Source organism: Podarcis melisellensis, assembly GCF_964234715.1.
Source record: "Podarcis melisellensis genome assembly, chromosome: 1".
NCBI lineage: Eukaryota > Metazoa > Chordata > Lepidosauria > Squamata > Lacertidae > Podarcis > Podarcis melisellensis.
In genome coordinates, this window is record NC_138528.1 from 92,342,357 (window position 1) to 92,356,721 (window position 14,365).

Genomic DNA, 14,365 nt, shown 5'->3' on the forward strand with positions numbered 1-14,365 from the left:
TACAAGTGTATGGTGTACCATGTCCAGCCACTATTTTGGAATGTGGTAGACTTTGGAGCACAAGTGAGATTTCATTTTTCTCAAGCCTGAAGTTTGCTTGCCCCCTTTTTAAAGATTTCAGTAGTTCAATACTATGTAATATGCACAGTCACCTGAAACTTCCAGTCTGCTACAGAAAATCCCCAGCATATTTATTCTTGCATCTATTTTTTAAAATTTCCTAAAGGCAAACACTGGATTTTGAAAATGCACAACATGTCTCATCCTCCCTTGTGTTGTTGCATGCATGGGAGCAGATCATTCAGCTCAATGGACTACTTTTCCTTGCTGCAAGTGCCCCACTATATGAATGGCGTTTGTGCCTCCCATATGTAGATGCAGCCACATCACTCACTACTCACTAGGCCCCTGTGCTCAGGCTGGAAGTACACGGGGTACCAGTTAAGGGAAGGACTGGCTGGATCTACACATGGGAGAGACACATGGGGCTCCCAGAGCAGGTCATAGCTGGGCACTTGTGCTCAGCAGAAAGCTGCAGGAAAAAGGCAACCCATGCAGACATGGTTCAAGTATTATTGATAAGCAAAGTTGTAAAAAGGCTTACTGAAAGAAAACACTTCATTAGTTATACATTCCAGTTTTCTAAGGATGCAACACACTTATTTTAAAGAGGATATAAAAAGAATATGACATTCTAACATTTAAATGAACAAATTTCACTACTGTGTTTTATTCTGCACTTATTAAAATTTTCCATGTAAACAATTTCTACATTGGTCAAAGTTCCTCTTTAGTGTTCTAATATATAAATTCTTTTTACAAAAAAGACATCATATTCTCATTTGGTCCTTCAATAAATTCATATACAGCTAGAAAATAAGAACAGCACAAACTGAATATACCATGAAGTATATATTAAAGTATATATTAAAGTAATCAATTACCACAGCAATTGAAAATCCCTGATCTTTGTATCTGCAATAGTCAGAATAATGGAAAGCGATTACAAAGGTGCTGTGATTTCTTCATCATCTACAACAAGCATATGAAGAATTCCTTCTCTTCTTTTCCCACTGCTGACAGCTTTAATGCAACAGTTATGCTTTCCAATGGTGAAATGTGTTTCTGTCCCATCATCTACAAATTCTCCCTGGTACAAAAAAGGAAAAATAAATGTTGAACAGGTGATCAAATGTATTCAAATACTCTAATTGTTCATTAACCACCAAAAGATTGTTCTAAAAGCAAGGGGGGCTAACCTGTAACCCTCCAGATGTTACTGAATTACAACTCCCATACAGCTCCCTGATCAATGCCCAGGTGAGCTGAGGTTGATGCGAATTGTAGTTCAGCTCCATCAGGAGGGCCACAGGTTCTGATACACAGGCAAACGTATTCAAAATCATCACAATGCACTTCACAGAGCAGCACCGGGCTTAGACTGTCATGAAATTGGTTAGATTTTAAAGGTTACATTGCTGACCAATGCTCTGTTCCCAAGTTTTATAAATTCCAAAGTGAATGAACTGTTTAATTGTTCCATTTCCTATGGAGGAAATTTATCGCACACTGGTGGCCTAATGTGTAGTCTATGTCACAAAGACAAGATAATAAATTTTTCCTATGTTTGAATAACACTTCAAAACACTTAAATACCATTCTATAAGTGAGTAGCTTTTAAAATTGTTCCCTCATTTAAAAGTCTTTCAGTCAACCCTGGAATGGACTCCCTGGGAAGATGATGGACTATCCTTCCTTAGAGGTTTTTAAACAGAGGCTGGATGGCCATTTGTTCTGGATGTTTTAGCTGAGATTTCTGCACAGGAGGGGGTTGGAGTAGCTGAGCCTGAGGTCCCTTCCAACTCTACAATTCTGTGAAAGAAGGAACTGGTCAAGTGTACATTTCCTTGCTTTTAAGGGTATTTAAACCAAGTTCAAATTATTCACTTATGGAGGGGGTGTGGATAACATTGAATATGCATCTCTTAATTGTAACTTTAGTACATTTTAATTTAAAAGTTTTCATTTTGGAATATCTATGGTTACGTACCGCCGTTTCCACTTTTTTACCATTGCACCAAACATCCATTGTGTCTTTTTCTGTTAAAAAAAATAAAAGGACTGTCACTTAATCATAACATTTTCTTATCTTAAAAACTATTTAGTATAACGTATGCATGTCAGATATGTCCAGACCAAGGCTTCCCATTTTGTATCTTATATTTAATTTTGATTTACGGCTTGTCCACAATTTCAGCCATTATTTAGCTACGAATTCATTTCTTCTCCATTCAAATTAGACCACAGTAATCCACACCTGCATGTATTTGAATCTGTATATGAGGAGCAACTTTGGTCTTTCCCTTTCATCCCAGTAGGCATTCTCTTTAGTGTTTTTGTTCCAGCCTTCCAGCTTGTTGATTCTATTATGCTGCATACATCTTTTATTTTTTAAATCACCACCCAGGAAGTGTCCAAAAGCACAAAGACAGGCAATTTTAAATTCTCAACACACTCTTTCTTGCTGTTCCATGCCTGTGTCTTGTGAAAATCCAATCTTATCCACTGAACTGAACCACAGTTAAGCAAAATCTCCCTTCAGATTTTCTGTGCATAGCTGATTCAATGGGTAACATCAGATTTTTGCAAGGCACAACTGTGGGACAATGATAAAAGCTCTCAGTTGCAGGGCAACCAATTAGTACACAATATGATCAGAATACAGGTGAAGGAAAAGTGTGGATGAGCTCTATATCAAGTGTAGTTTTGCACCTTAGCTAGAGTGATGAAGACAATGCTTTGTACAGCCACAGTCCAAGCCAGTAAGATTATGATAACATGAGGTTTTTCTTCCTAATGGACATGTTGGAGCCTAACAAGGGGTGTGTTAATCTACCTATGGGGTTGCCACCGACTAATCTCACCTTATTGTGTTTTGTAAAGAGAAAATATGGGATGTAATGTTCAGGGTTCTCATAGTGCTTGTAGGGGGCAGGGAAATACAGGTGTGAGGCTGTCATTTTTCTTCTTCTACCAGAGCATGGGTTAGTAGCATTCCCAGATCTCTGTAAATGCTAGCTATGCACTTGAACAAGTTAGATGGTGCAGGGCATACTTTAAAGAGAGATAAGAATATTGAGACAAGCATTGGGGCTTGTGTGCTCTCCCTTCTCCTGATGTTGCATGGCAGGAAGAATTATTATTTTTTAAATATATGTTTACTGGCTTTTGAGAAATAAAGTAGTAAAAAGTCAATAAGATTTCCAAATCAATCAAGGGGGGGGGGGGAGAGTAACTGTAACCATAACTGTGATTGAGTATATAATCTTCTTCATCTTCAGTACGCATTAAGAAATAAATATGGAACAATGGGTCAGAGTTTAAATCAGTTGGTTGGGGAAGGAGAGAACTTTGAAAGTACAGTGGTACCTTGGGTTACATACGCTTCAGGTTACAGACTCCACTAACCCAAAAATAGTGCTTCAGGTTAAGAACTTTGCTTCAGGATGAGAACAGAAATTGTGCTCCGGCAGCGCGGCAGCAGCAGGAGGCCCCATTAGCTAAAGTGGTGCTTCAGGTTAAGAACAGTTTCAGGTTAAGTACGGACCTCTGGAACAAATTAAGTACTTAACCCGAGGTACCACTGTAATCCAATTTAGCATAACATGCAAATGTCATCCAGTGCCACTAATAAACAAGCCAATGGTAAAATGATCACTAACTCAGATTACTAAAACATACTGAAGTGTTCATATGTTTTTTTCCATATCAAAAAGGCCCTTCACTAATTCCCAGGAGGATCTGATGATACTCAGAGCTCTCCAGGATAAGGTCCAATGAGATATTTGCTTTATAGTTTGTTTCAAATAAAGGAGTCACAACAAAAATCAGTGCTCTTGGAACGGCACCACAGCATGACTAAACAAAATATATGGGAATATATGGGACCATACAAAAGGCAAACATGGAACTATGTAAGAATAACCTACCTAATACAACCCTGTAATCTGTACAATCCAAGTGTAATATCCAAGTACTTGTTGTTTTTGACCTGTTCTCCATGTATTTTGTGAGGCTCTTGCCATTAATTTCCAAGGTATATTCATACGCAAAGCCACTGACAGCATCAATGTTAATAGTAGCCTTTGTTTTAGATGTTCCGACAGTAAATGTCTCTTTCCCCACTAATTTGAACATCCATTCTTTTCTCATTATTTCCTGAAGAGAAAAAAAATAGCACTGATGTCAACATATATATTTGCTTCAGTACTGAAAAAAGGAAACATCACATAGCTTTCTGTTTGTTTACATAGATGGTATTACAGCCACCAGCCCATAGGGGCCCCTCATTCACTGTAGAGGAGCACGAGGTGAGACAGGTATTGAGGATGGTGAATCCGAGGAAGGCTGCTGGACCTGATGGCATCATTGGAAAGGTGTTGAAGGGCTGTGCGGATCAGCTGGCGAGGGTCTTTACTAAGATCTTCAACAAGTCCTTACACCAGTCTATTGTCCCACCCTGCCTGAAGTCGTCAACTATTGTTCCTCTGCCTAAAAAACCCACAATCAGTAGTTTGAATGACTACAGACCAGTTGCACTGACTCCAATCATCATGAAGTGTTTTGAGAAACTGGTGCGCCGTCACATTATTTCCTGTCTTCCATCAACTTTTGACAACTATCAGTTTGCATACAGGGCAAATAGATCCACAGAAGACGCTATCACCACCACTCTCCATGCTGCTCTGTCCCATCTGGAGCAGCCGGGGAGTTATGTGAGGCTGCTGTTTGTGGATTTTAGCTCTGCTTTTAACACTATCCTCCCCCATAGACTGGTGTCCAAGCTAGAGGCGATTGGACTCTCCAACTCCACCTGTCTCTGGGTTTTGGATTTTTTGTCAGAACGTTCTCAGAGGGTTAGAGTAGGGTCACATATGTCCACAGCCCTTAGCCTTAACACCGGCTCACCACAGGGTTGTGTGTTGAGTCCCCTGCTCTATACTCTCTATACGTATGACTGTACAGCCATCTATTCCAGCAACAAAATCATCAAGTTTGCTGATGACACTACGGTGGTGGGGCTCATTTCAGGAGGGGATGAGTCCGCCTATCGGGACGAGGTGGAGCGGCTCTGTGTTTGGTGTGGAGAGAACAATCTGGCTCTTAATACGGCTAAGACCAAGGAATTGGTGGTGGATTACAGGAAAAAAAAGGCGGACATTCAGCCCTTGTATATCAACGGGGAACGGGTGGAGAGGGTGGCGGAATTCAGGTTTTTGGGAGTGACTATAGATCAGGGCATGACTTGGAGCGCAAATACCACTGCTCTGGTGAAGAAGGCCCAGCAGAGAATTTATTTCCTCAGACTTTTAAAGAAGAACAATCTGAGTGAGAGACTGCTGGTGTCCTTCTATCGAGGCTCCATAGAGAGCATTCTCACATACTGTATTTGTGCTTGGTTCTCCAGTTGTACAGCTAGGGAGAGGAAGGTGCTCCAGAAGGTCATAACCACAGCCCAAAGGATTATTGGTCATCCTCTCCCATCTTTGGAAGAACTGTACGGTTCCCGTTGTCTTAGGAAAGCAAACAACATCCTGCAGGATTCATCTCACCCGGGATACAGTCTGTTTGCACTACTGCCTTCTGGCAGGAGATATAGAAACATCAAGTCAAGGACAAATAGACTGAAAAATAGTTTCTATCCAAGAGCTGTGGCCTTTTTGAATGCTGTAACTCGATAGTGTGACCTGGGAGTTTGATGGGTGTGGGTGTGGGTGTGGCTGGAATGTGGTTTGTTTGGTTGTTGTTGTTGTTTTGCTTTTGTTGTTTTTTAAGGGATGGCATCCAATTTCGTTGCACTTGTGCAATGTTGCACTTGTGTAATGACAATAAAGAATCTATCTATCTATCTATCATAAAAAGAAAGCTTGATCTCAAGTACACATTTCAGTTTAATAAAAGTGTTACATTACAAGGGAAGGTAATACAACAGAGCAACTGGATGAGGTATTTTGACACACACCAGGAAGTACCGTTTTGCTTTGTCCCCCCTGCCCCACCTTGGTTTTAATGTACAGTGGTACCTCGGGTTACCTACGCTTCAGGTTACATATGCTTCAGGTTACACACTCCGCTAACCCAGAAACAGTGCTTCAGGTTAAGAACTTTACTTCAGGATCAGAACAGAAATCGTGTTCCAACGGCACAGCAGCAGCAGGAGGCCCCATTAGCTAAAGTGGTGTTTCAGGTTAAGAACAGTTTCAGGTTAAGAACAGACCTCCAGAACGAATTAAGAACTTAACCCGAGGTGCCATTGTATCTATGTGGGCATTTTTGTTTGCTTGTAAGCTGCTTTGGGTTGTCTTAGGCAAGATAAAAGCAACTAACAAATTTAATTAACAATAATCATTATTATTATCAATGCTAAAGGGACCTAACGCCAAAGCTAATTCATGGATGGCACCTAGCCCTTGTACACCTATATCACATTAATAGGGGCATGTTGCCCTACTTTTAGACAGAATGTCACTTAACACATTTATGGTGGGAATTCTCATGGGAAAAGAAGTGTTGGCAGGCAGTCTCTGGTATAAATGCAACAGGAGGCCAATATGGATTCAAGATTGGCCTTGCTGTCATTTATGGGGTAGAGAAAATTGCTGGTATAATAGTTCATCTCCTAATAGCGGCTTACAAAAAAACCTGCTCATTACTGGAAAAGCAAGGAGGATTTTGTGCTGGGGAGATGGTTTGATAAGCATTTGGCAGTTTGCAATGGCAGAAAAATTCACAGCAGAGGCAGATAGGGAAGGAAACTTTCCATGAGGACTGTCTCACCTATTGCTTAGAAATCATTTTTGAAATTTTTTTTAACCTGTGTTTGGATCTATACAGATTACAGAAAACATGTATATATGCAAGCAAAATGATACTGCAAAACCAGCTAAAGCAAAGTACATACATTGTACCACAGATCACTGCCCATCTCTTTTATTTTTTGGGTGTTGCTATTAAAATTTAAAGGGGGAAATGACTGTGCTTTCAGACAAGTATGCATGGACTTACATACCAAGAGAACTATGGTGATAAGGCCTTAAGGCCTTTTTCCTTATGGTAGAAGTTTCACCATTATATTGTTTGGATTTTCAGCAAAGCCTAAGCTTTCTTTCTCATATCATATGGAAAACCACATCCTGGCAGAACAGATAGGCATGTATCAGAGAACAGCTTTATTGCTGGAGCTCTCCATATACTTATTACTAGGGATATCACAGGAATAGGGGCATCCAGAAAGTCAAAGTCTCCTGCTCAGTTTCTGTGAGAAGAATCAAAGCAGGAAGCACAGCCCATGTTGAGTGGACGTCTTGTCCTGATTCTATATGTGAACATATCCATTCACCAGCAGCCCATCCCAGAGCAAAGATTTACATTAGGGGCCAAGCAAGATGGTAGCAGTAGTGCAGCAACTCCTTGGATTGGAGAGACTTCCTTGCCTCTTCCCTCTTTCCCCATTGCTTGATTTTCTTCCCCAAATAAAAGAGACATAACCAGCATTTATGTTGCAATGCCTCCTTCTACTTCATATAATAAAAACTGAATGGAGCTGCAACCCCCATAATTTTTGGCCACGGCTGGGGATTATATGAGTTGTAGTTCAATTTCCAGGATCTCTAACAGAAGGAAACATCACAGTACACTTCCATTTGTTCCGGGGGAAAAGCAAATGCAGAAGGAGGAAGAGCCCAGGAGTGTGAGGGGATGTGCTTTCCAAGGAGCTAATGCACTATTGCTATCACTGCTAATATTTTAAGAAAAGTAGAATATCTTCTGCAGAAAAACCGAGTGCTTTTCCACTACATGTTTTAGATTTTAGACCAAGACTTTAAATCCACATTACAGATCAGTGACATAAATTTAATCTAACAAACTTCACAGAAAATAACCTCTTAAGGACTATTGTTTGGTAAACCAGGTTAACTAGGTTTACTGATATAAAAAACTCACTGTTTGTTTTTCATACTGTGTGCTTTTCATGTAAGAATCCTACCTTTCCATCCACATACACAACACGTTTTCCTGAGGTGGTCCCATGTTCAAATTCAATTTTGTGGATGCCATCACTTAAACCTACTTCCCAGATAGCCACTAGGTCCGTCATTCTGTCCAGGTAGCTGCAAGAATATATGTTTAAATACAAATGATTAATAAGTAGTCCACAATTCAGAGATCCCCTTTAGGTATGTACAAAAATCTGCACATGTATACGCCATACCCCAAGCAGATCTTTATTCTTAAATCTGCTTCTGAACAGCTTCCAAATATTGTCCTCAGGTTTTGTGAGACCTCTTTGGAAAGAGGGATACTAAAGGCTACATTCCACTTGCCCTTGAAAACCTATCCAATGGTGCCTTAATCCTGTAGTGTTGTTTTTATTTAGGTAGTCTTTACCTCCTCACCCAAATTCTAAGCTACAAGGAACACAACAATAATCAAATTATATTAGAAATGGAACAATACTCAGATCACAAGACAGCCTGAACTAATTTTTTTTTGTGGGCATTTACTTTGACAAATACAAATAGGATTGGACCCTATTTTGGACCCTTGGACTCTAGAAAGGCTTTTGATCTAACACAGACATACACTAATAGGGGACATAAGGAGGCAATTTTGTTGATCATCCTCCAGCCTCCTGAAAACCAGCTCCTTAGAGCTGGATAACTCTCCAAATCAGTGTGCAAGGTGGCATGGTGGTTTGCAGGGGGAAATCAGAAACATTGTCTCCCCTCTTCCGCTAGTAGACATCTCTACTGCATTAAAAGTCGAAGTGTATTGCACCCAAAACTATTTAAATAATGCTTTCCTTTATCAAATAGATCCCCTTAAATAAATCAACTTTTTGAACCGGCTTCAATTGTTATCTGTGTCACTGTAATCAAGGTTAGTAGTAAACCCAGAAATAGTGCTTTTTCATATTTTTAAAAATTATTTCATTTTATATGCATTATAAATATCAGACAAAAAATTTAAAGATGAAAAACAAAACTATAAAATAGGCATGTAGAATGAGTAACTTGTACTTGAGTTAAAATAGCTAAGTCCAAGTAAAGACTATCAACTTTATCAAACCAAGTATAATTCTAGATGAAATAGTGCTTTTTATAGTTTTCTTGGCCAGTATTTGCAACCTAAAATATAAAGAATGAAAGCACAGCTCAAGTTAAAATTCTGTTTGCATCTCAAATTACCGGTAACTCATCTTATATGCATATTACAGTAAGCCTACTACCGGTATTTAAACTATATAGATAGCACAAATCCTATCACTATTAACATCTGGGAAGGCTTTCCCAGACCTCTTACAGCACAGATTACTTTTTACCTTACATCATCTTCATAGTCAGTACTCTCATCACGGGATGCCATAGCAATCAAAACAGGCTTTAATCCATTTAGCAGCAAGAAAAGAAAAAGCAGAACACTAGCAGCAGCAAAGAGATGTTGAAAACTATAACTCCATGTTTATTAGGAAGAAATCCTTTCCCAGTTTTCATCTTGTTTAAACACTATGGTTAGGATTCTTATAGGATTAAACACTGTTAAATATAATGTCATAAATCGGTCCATTATGGCAGTGCACAAAGTAGTGGCAAATATAAATCACTTATATCTACAGGCTTATAAAGTACTAGATTGTTTTACTAGGGCTGTGTATGCAACACTTCTTTCTAGAATAACTAAAGACTGAGTAATTGCTTTTTCTATATAGTCTGCACACAGTCTAGATTTATTGGATATATTTTTGCTCCTGAAAAGTGCTAATTAAGAAACAGAATTCATACCAAAAATAATAAAAGATCATTGTAGATTGTTTCCGCATTATCCTGCAGTGTGCCCAATGAAAACAGATGTACATGGTCCTGACAATGGGAGGTGTACCCACACATGCCCAATACAGTGGTACCTCGGGTTACATATGCTTCGGGTTACATATGCTTCAGGTTACAGACTCCGCTAACCCAGAAATATTACCTCGGGTTAAGAACTTTGCTTCAGGATGAAAACAGAAATCATGCAGTGGCGACACAGCGGCAGCAGGAGGCCCCATTAGCTAAAGCGGTGCTTCAGGTTGAGAACAGTTTCAGGTTAAGAACAGACCTCCAGAACGAATTAAGTTCTTAACCCGAGGTACCACTGTAATCTTGTGAACAGACATATACTGTACAAAGATCACTATTAACATTTCATTCATCATTCACCCGAGACTTGTTCAGGGAAGAAAAAGTGTGAATAACCTAATCAAGGGAAGAATCTTCTAATGCATAACAATAACCACACCCATTCTTGTGGATCACAAGATCTATAATTGATTTATATTGAAAGCAACATGCTGAGGACCAGCATGAATGATTCAAGATTGAGAAAAGCCACACTTTTGTCCTACAAATGGATTAGCGTGTACACAGCTCAAGTTTTTATTTGCTAGTTATTCATAATGTTTCAAGTTACATCAGCTTTGCAACTATGTTATTAACCCTCAATGACTTTTACAAACATACTGTCTAGACAGTTGTATTTTAACAATTTGGAGCAAAGAGATGGCCTGAAAGGACAGTTTTGCCAGAAGGTATAAACAAACCTGAGTTACATCATTGCTCTGGATTGGGTTGACAACTCTCCCAAGTGTTGAACATGTAGTGATAAGTGATGCTTTATATTGAGACTTAAAGGTAAAGGGACCCCTGACCATTAGGTCCAGTCGTGGCCAACTCTGGGGTTGTGGCGCTCATCTCGCTTTATTGGCCGAGGGAGCCAGTGTACAGCTTCTGGGTCATATGGCCAGCATGACTAAGCCGCTTCTGGAGAACCAGAGCAGCGCACAGAAATGCCATTTACCTTCCTGCCAGAGCGGTACCTATTTATCTACTTGCACTTTGATGTGCTTTCAAACTGCTAGGTTGGCAGGAGCAGGGACTGAGCAACGGGAGCTCACCCCGTCACGGGGATTCGAACCGCCAACCTTCTGATTGGCAAGTCCTAGGCTCTGTGGTTTAACCCACAGCACCACCCGCGTCCCATATTGAGACTTTTGCTGAACATAAATAACCCAGTATGGCCTATTGGACTGACACTAGGACTTCTTTAGCCCTGGTATCAGGAGATGCCAGGAACCGAACTGGGACTTTTTGCAAACCCACTTTAAAACATGGCTTTGGGGTGGGGGGGACTGTGGCAATCTCAATTAGCTTTAAAGACAGGTTGCTTATTTGGAACATTATTTGAGAAGTCATCTATGCACACACACATATGGGATATCCACCTGCACAGAACAGCAAGCAATTAAACTCTTACCTGGAACCTGCCAGACAACAATGGAGATATCAATATAGCTAGGCAGGCAAGCAAGTGAAAACCTAGCAGCTACAGACTGATAAGAGTGCTGGAAAAATAGACCAGTGATGTCATAATGTCACCTGTGTGTGACTAGACACTGAAATCTAAGGATTAAAGAGAAATTCCCATTAAGCAAACTCCCTGTCAATCAAAACCACTGATACTGCTGCCTCATATTATTTTATCCTAACTGCGTTTCTCCATCTTTTGTTCCTGGAGGATAAAAAAGCAACTGGAGGATAAAAAAGCAACTATCTAGTATTACACTGTGTGAAATCAAGACTGAAGAGGAGACCCTGAAGAAAATCAAGAGATAAAAGGCCTACATTTTTAAAGAGCAATAATAAAATAGGAATAGGAGGAGGAGATAGGAGACAGAAGCAGTTATAGGGAAAAGAGAATGTAAAAAGAGGTAGGAGGAATGAATGAGAAGAGGGTACAAGTGAAGGAGATGGGCACAAGAAACAACTGGAGATGAGGAAAATACATTTGAGAAGCATGAGTGGGGAAAGAGGAAGGATATATATTATATATATGATCCTCTTCAGAGCCTTAGGATCAGCAAATTCTGCCTAAAATGTAGAGACTGTTTCACCAGGGTCAATGTCTCTACTTAGTGTGAGAAAAGCTGAACTATGAAACTCCCTGCTGCAATGATATTGATTAGACATCAATTAAAAATGTCAGTAATTGCCAGCTTATTGTGCCAATCTCTATCTCCATCCACTACAATTTTGTTTAATAGTTCTATTCTACACCACCACTGTTTGACTAGTGGATTTTAATATTTTCAGCCCTCTCAAGGAACCTCTGGATTATAATAAGTGCGGGAGAGCTGCTCACCAAGATATCCCAGGTTTGAAATACTTTTAAAAAGAAAGCCACAACCCTTAAATTAGGCCTGGAAGCTCACAGGCAGCCCATGTGATTTGCCCAGAACCAACTGGATGTGGTCCCACCTGCCAGCAATTCACACTGAGAAAGGCTGCAACAATCTGTGCTCACTGCCATTTCTGAGCAGTCTTCAAGGAATGAGAGCACCAGGGACAAGAATATGCCAAAGAGAGTTGGGGTGAGAACACACAGACCTGTTTCACACCATTATTTACGTCTGAGGACCGCTGGGAGGTGCATAGAGAGAAAAAATGTCATAGTGCATATGCCATAGCATATCCAGACTCCTTCATCTGCCCCAACTGCAGCAACTCTACAGCCACAGTAACTCTCCAAGCGTTTGACTTCACCCCCAAAGGCGCATTCTTTCATTGTCTCCAGAGGCAGACAGATGTTGCCAACAACAACATTCAAGGAATGAGGTGAGAAAACCCTGTCCATGCCACAAATTCAAATACCAAAAGCATGTGGAGAATATGTCTCAATCTACATTTATAGCATTCTAGATTCTTCAATGGAAGGGTCACCAGAGGTATCAGAAGAAGCATCACCAGGCTTTCTCTATGTGCTGCATTTGGTGGCTCAGGCCAAGTAAGGTTGGATGTATATCTAAGTGTGCATTACCTTTGCAAGAGGATGCTTCTTTATTCCTGGATTAATCTGAAATAACTAGGAGAGGTGGGTTCACCACCATTCATCCTTCCACTCACAGAGTAAAAGAAAAAAAAGTTGTCTGTAGTCTAGGGAAGGGTTGTCACAGTGGGTCAAGAGAGCCATGAATAGTGTTTGTGTCCTTGAACTCGCTTTCTAAGGGCAATGCAGTTTGTCTCTAGGGCATATGTGTACAAAGAGGAACAGAAATGGTCAGGTAATCAGGATTAACTCCCTGGTGCCTTTTTAAATCAGCAAATGGATGAATCACAGCCCCCCCCCCCTTTATAGTCGAAGCGAGAACTCCAGCCACAGGTAGTCGATGTGAGTAAGCAAGGGGTGGCGGTTGTTAATCCGGAGTAATAAAGGCAGAGCCAAACAAACGGTCTGCTGCTTTCAGTGATTTACAGGGATTTAACTAGGCCGGGGCAGTTGAAAGATACACACAGTAAAGGGTGGGTAGATGGGCTGGGATTGAGGGGGAGAGGAAGAGACGGGCCAACCGTCATGTCGGCTGGTGACAGGGCCTCCCCCTTTCTCCCACCCCACGGAGTCATCCCGAAGGCGAGGCCTTTTTCCTGGGGACAGTGGCGAAGACCTGTATCTATGGGCGACGGGCCCGTAGCGCTACAAACAACTCCAACCCAGGCGAAGGAGGAGGAGAAGGAGATAAAATGGCGGGGCGGGGCACGACGAGTTACGGCGACTCTGTCCTCCTCCCTCCCTCTCCCTCAGATACCTGCGCGGCTCTCCCAGACCGTTACTCCGCTCGCAACGGACTCTCCCTCCCAAAATGGCGGCCAAGCCTGGAGGAGGAGGAGAGGGAGAGGCCGCCCAGCGCCTCTTCCTTTCTCCACCCGGCAGCTCACCTGCTTTGCTCCGTCCCGCCTGTCCGTCAGCGGGCTGCTTCTTTCATCTCACCCCCTCCCGCCCGCCCTTCCTCGGTGGAGCAGCTTCCCTTCTCTCGAGGGAGGCCTCCCTCTTCAGCGCCACCTCTGGAGGCGCCTCGGCTGCTCGTTCCCCAGTTCCTCCTCTTCTCCTCAGGCTCCCCAAAGCAACGCGGGCTGACTGTTCCCCGCCGCGCCACGCTTAAATTTATTAAAGGATGCTTCTTCGTCGTTCTTCCTTCAGCGCCCCTTCACCTTTTCTTCCATCATTACTTTTCCTTACTCTTTTCCCATGAAGCAGCTGCAAGGCGGATAGGGCTTGTTCCTAAATCAGGATTTATAGTCCCTCTGGAGAAGGAAAAAACAGTACAGTAACTACCCAGTTCGGATTTATTTCAGAGGAACAGACGTAGGCGGTTTTTCTTCCGTGCTGCCTGAGTTTTGCAGTACTTTTCTTTCTCTCGGATTGCTGGAAAGAGATCGTGTCGAATAGTCTAGAAACGTAATGTAATTCTTTCTAGGCAAGCAAGAGTTATCGT

At 41.4% G+C, this 14,365-nt stretch overlaps 1 protein-coding gene across 5 annotated transcripts; it reads right to left on the minus strand.

Annotated features, from left to right (window-relative positions):
* Positions 1 to 700: 700 nt before the first annotated feature.
* On the minus strand, positions 701 to 13,948 carry FAIM (Fas apoptotic inhibitory molecule). Of its 5 annotated transcripts, none has more exons than XM_081921108.1 (5): positions 13,809 to 13,948; positions 8,048 to 8,171; positions 3,990 to 4,218; positions 2,051 to 2,100; positions 701 to 1,150 (listed from the first exon to the last, which is right to left on the minus strand). In XM_081921108.1, exons 2-5 carry the CDS (start codon positions 8,156 to 8,158, stop codon positions 1,004 to 1,006), a joined length of 537 nt encoding a protein of 178 aa, XP_081777234.1. In that variant the 5' UTR covers positions 8,159 to 8,171; positions 13,809 to 13,948; the 3' UTR covers positions 701 to 1,003. The 5 variants fall into 5 exon arrangements, with proteins under 5 accessions (XP_081777234.1, XP_081777232.1, XP_081777233.1 ...); XM_081921106.1 differs by lacking the exon at positions 13,809 to 13,948 and adding an exon at positions 13,679 to 13,807; XM_081921107.1 differs by lacking the exon at positions 13,809 to 13,948 and adding an exon at positions 12,913 to 13,663.
* Between the last annotated feature and the right edge of the window lie 417 nt (positions 13,949 to 14,365).

Coding starts and splice junctions, on each gene's coding strand:
- FAIM (XM_081921105.1), bottom strand. CDS start 9,426: ATGGCATCCCGTGATGAGAGTACTGACTATGAAGATGATGTAAG. Junction 8,172..9,382: donor GACTATGAAGATGATGTAAG/GTAAAAAGTAAT, acceptor ATATTCTTGCAG/CTACCTGGACAGAATGACGG. Junction 1,151..2,050: donor GTAAAAAAGTGGAAACGGCG/GTACGTAACCAT, acceptor TTTTTGTACCAG/GGAGAATTTGTAGATGATGG.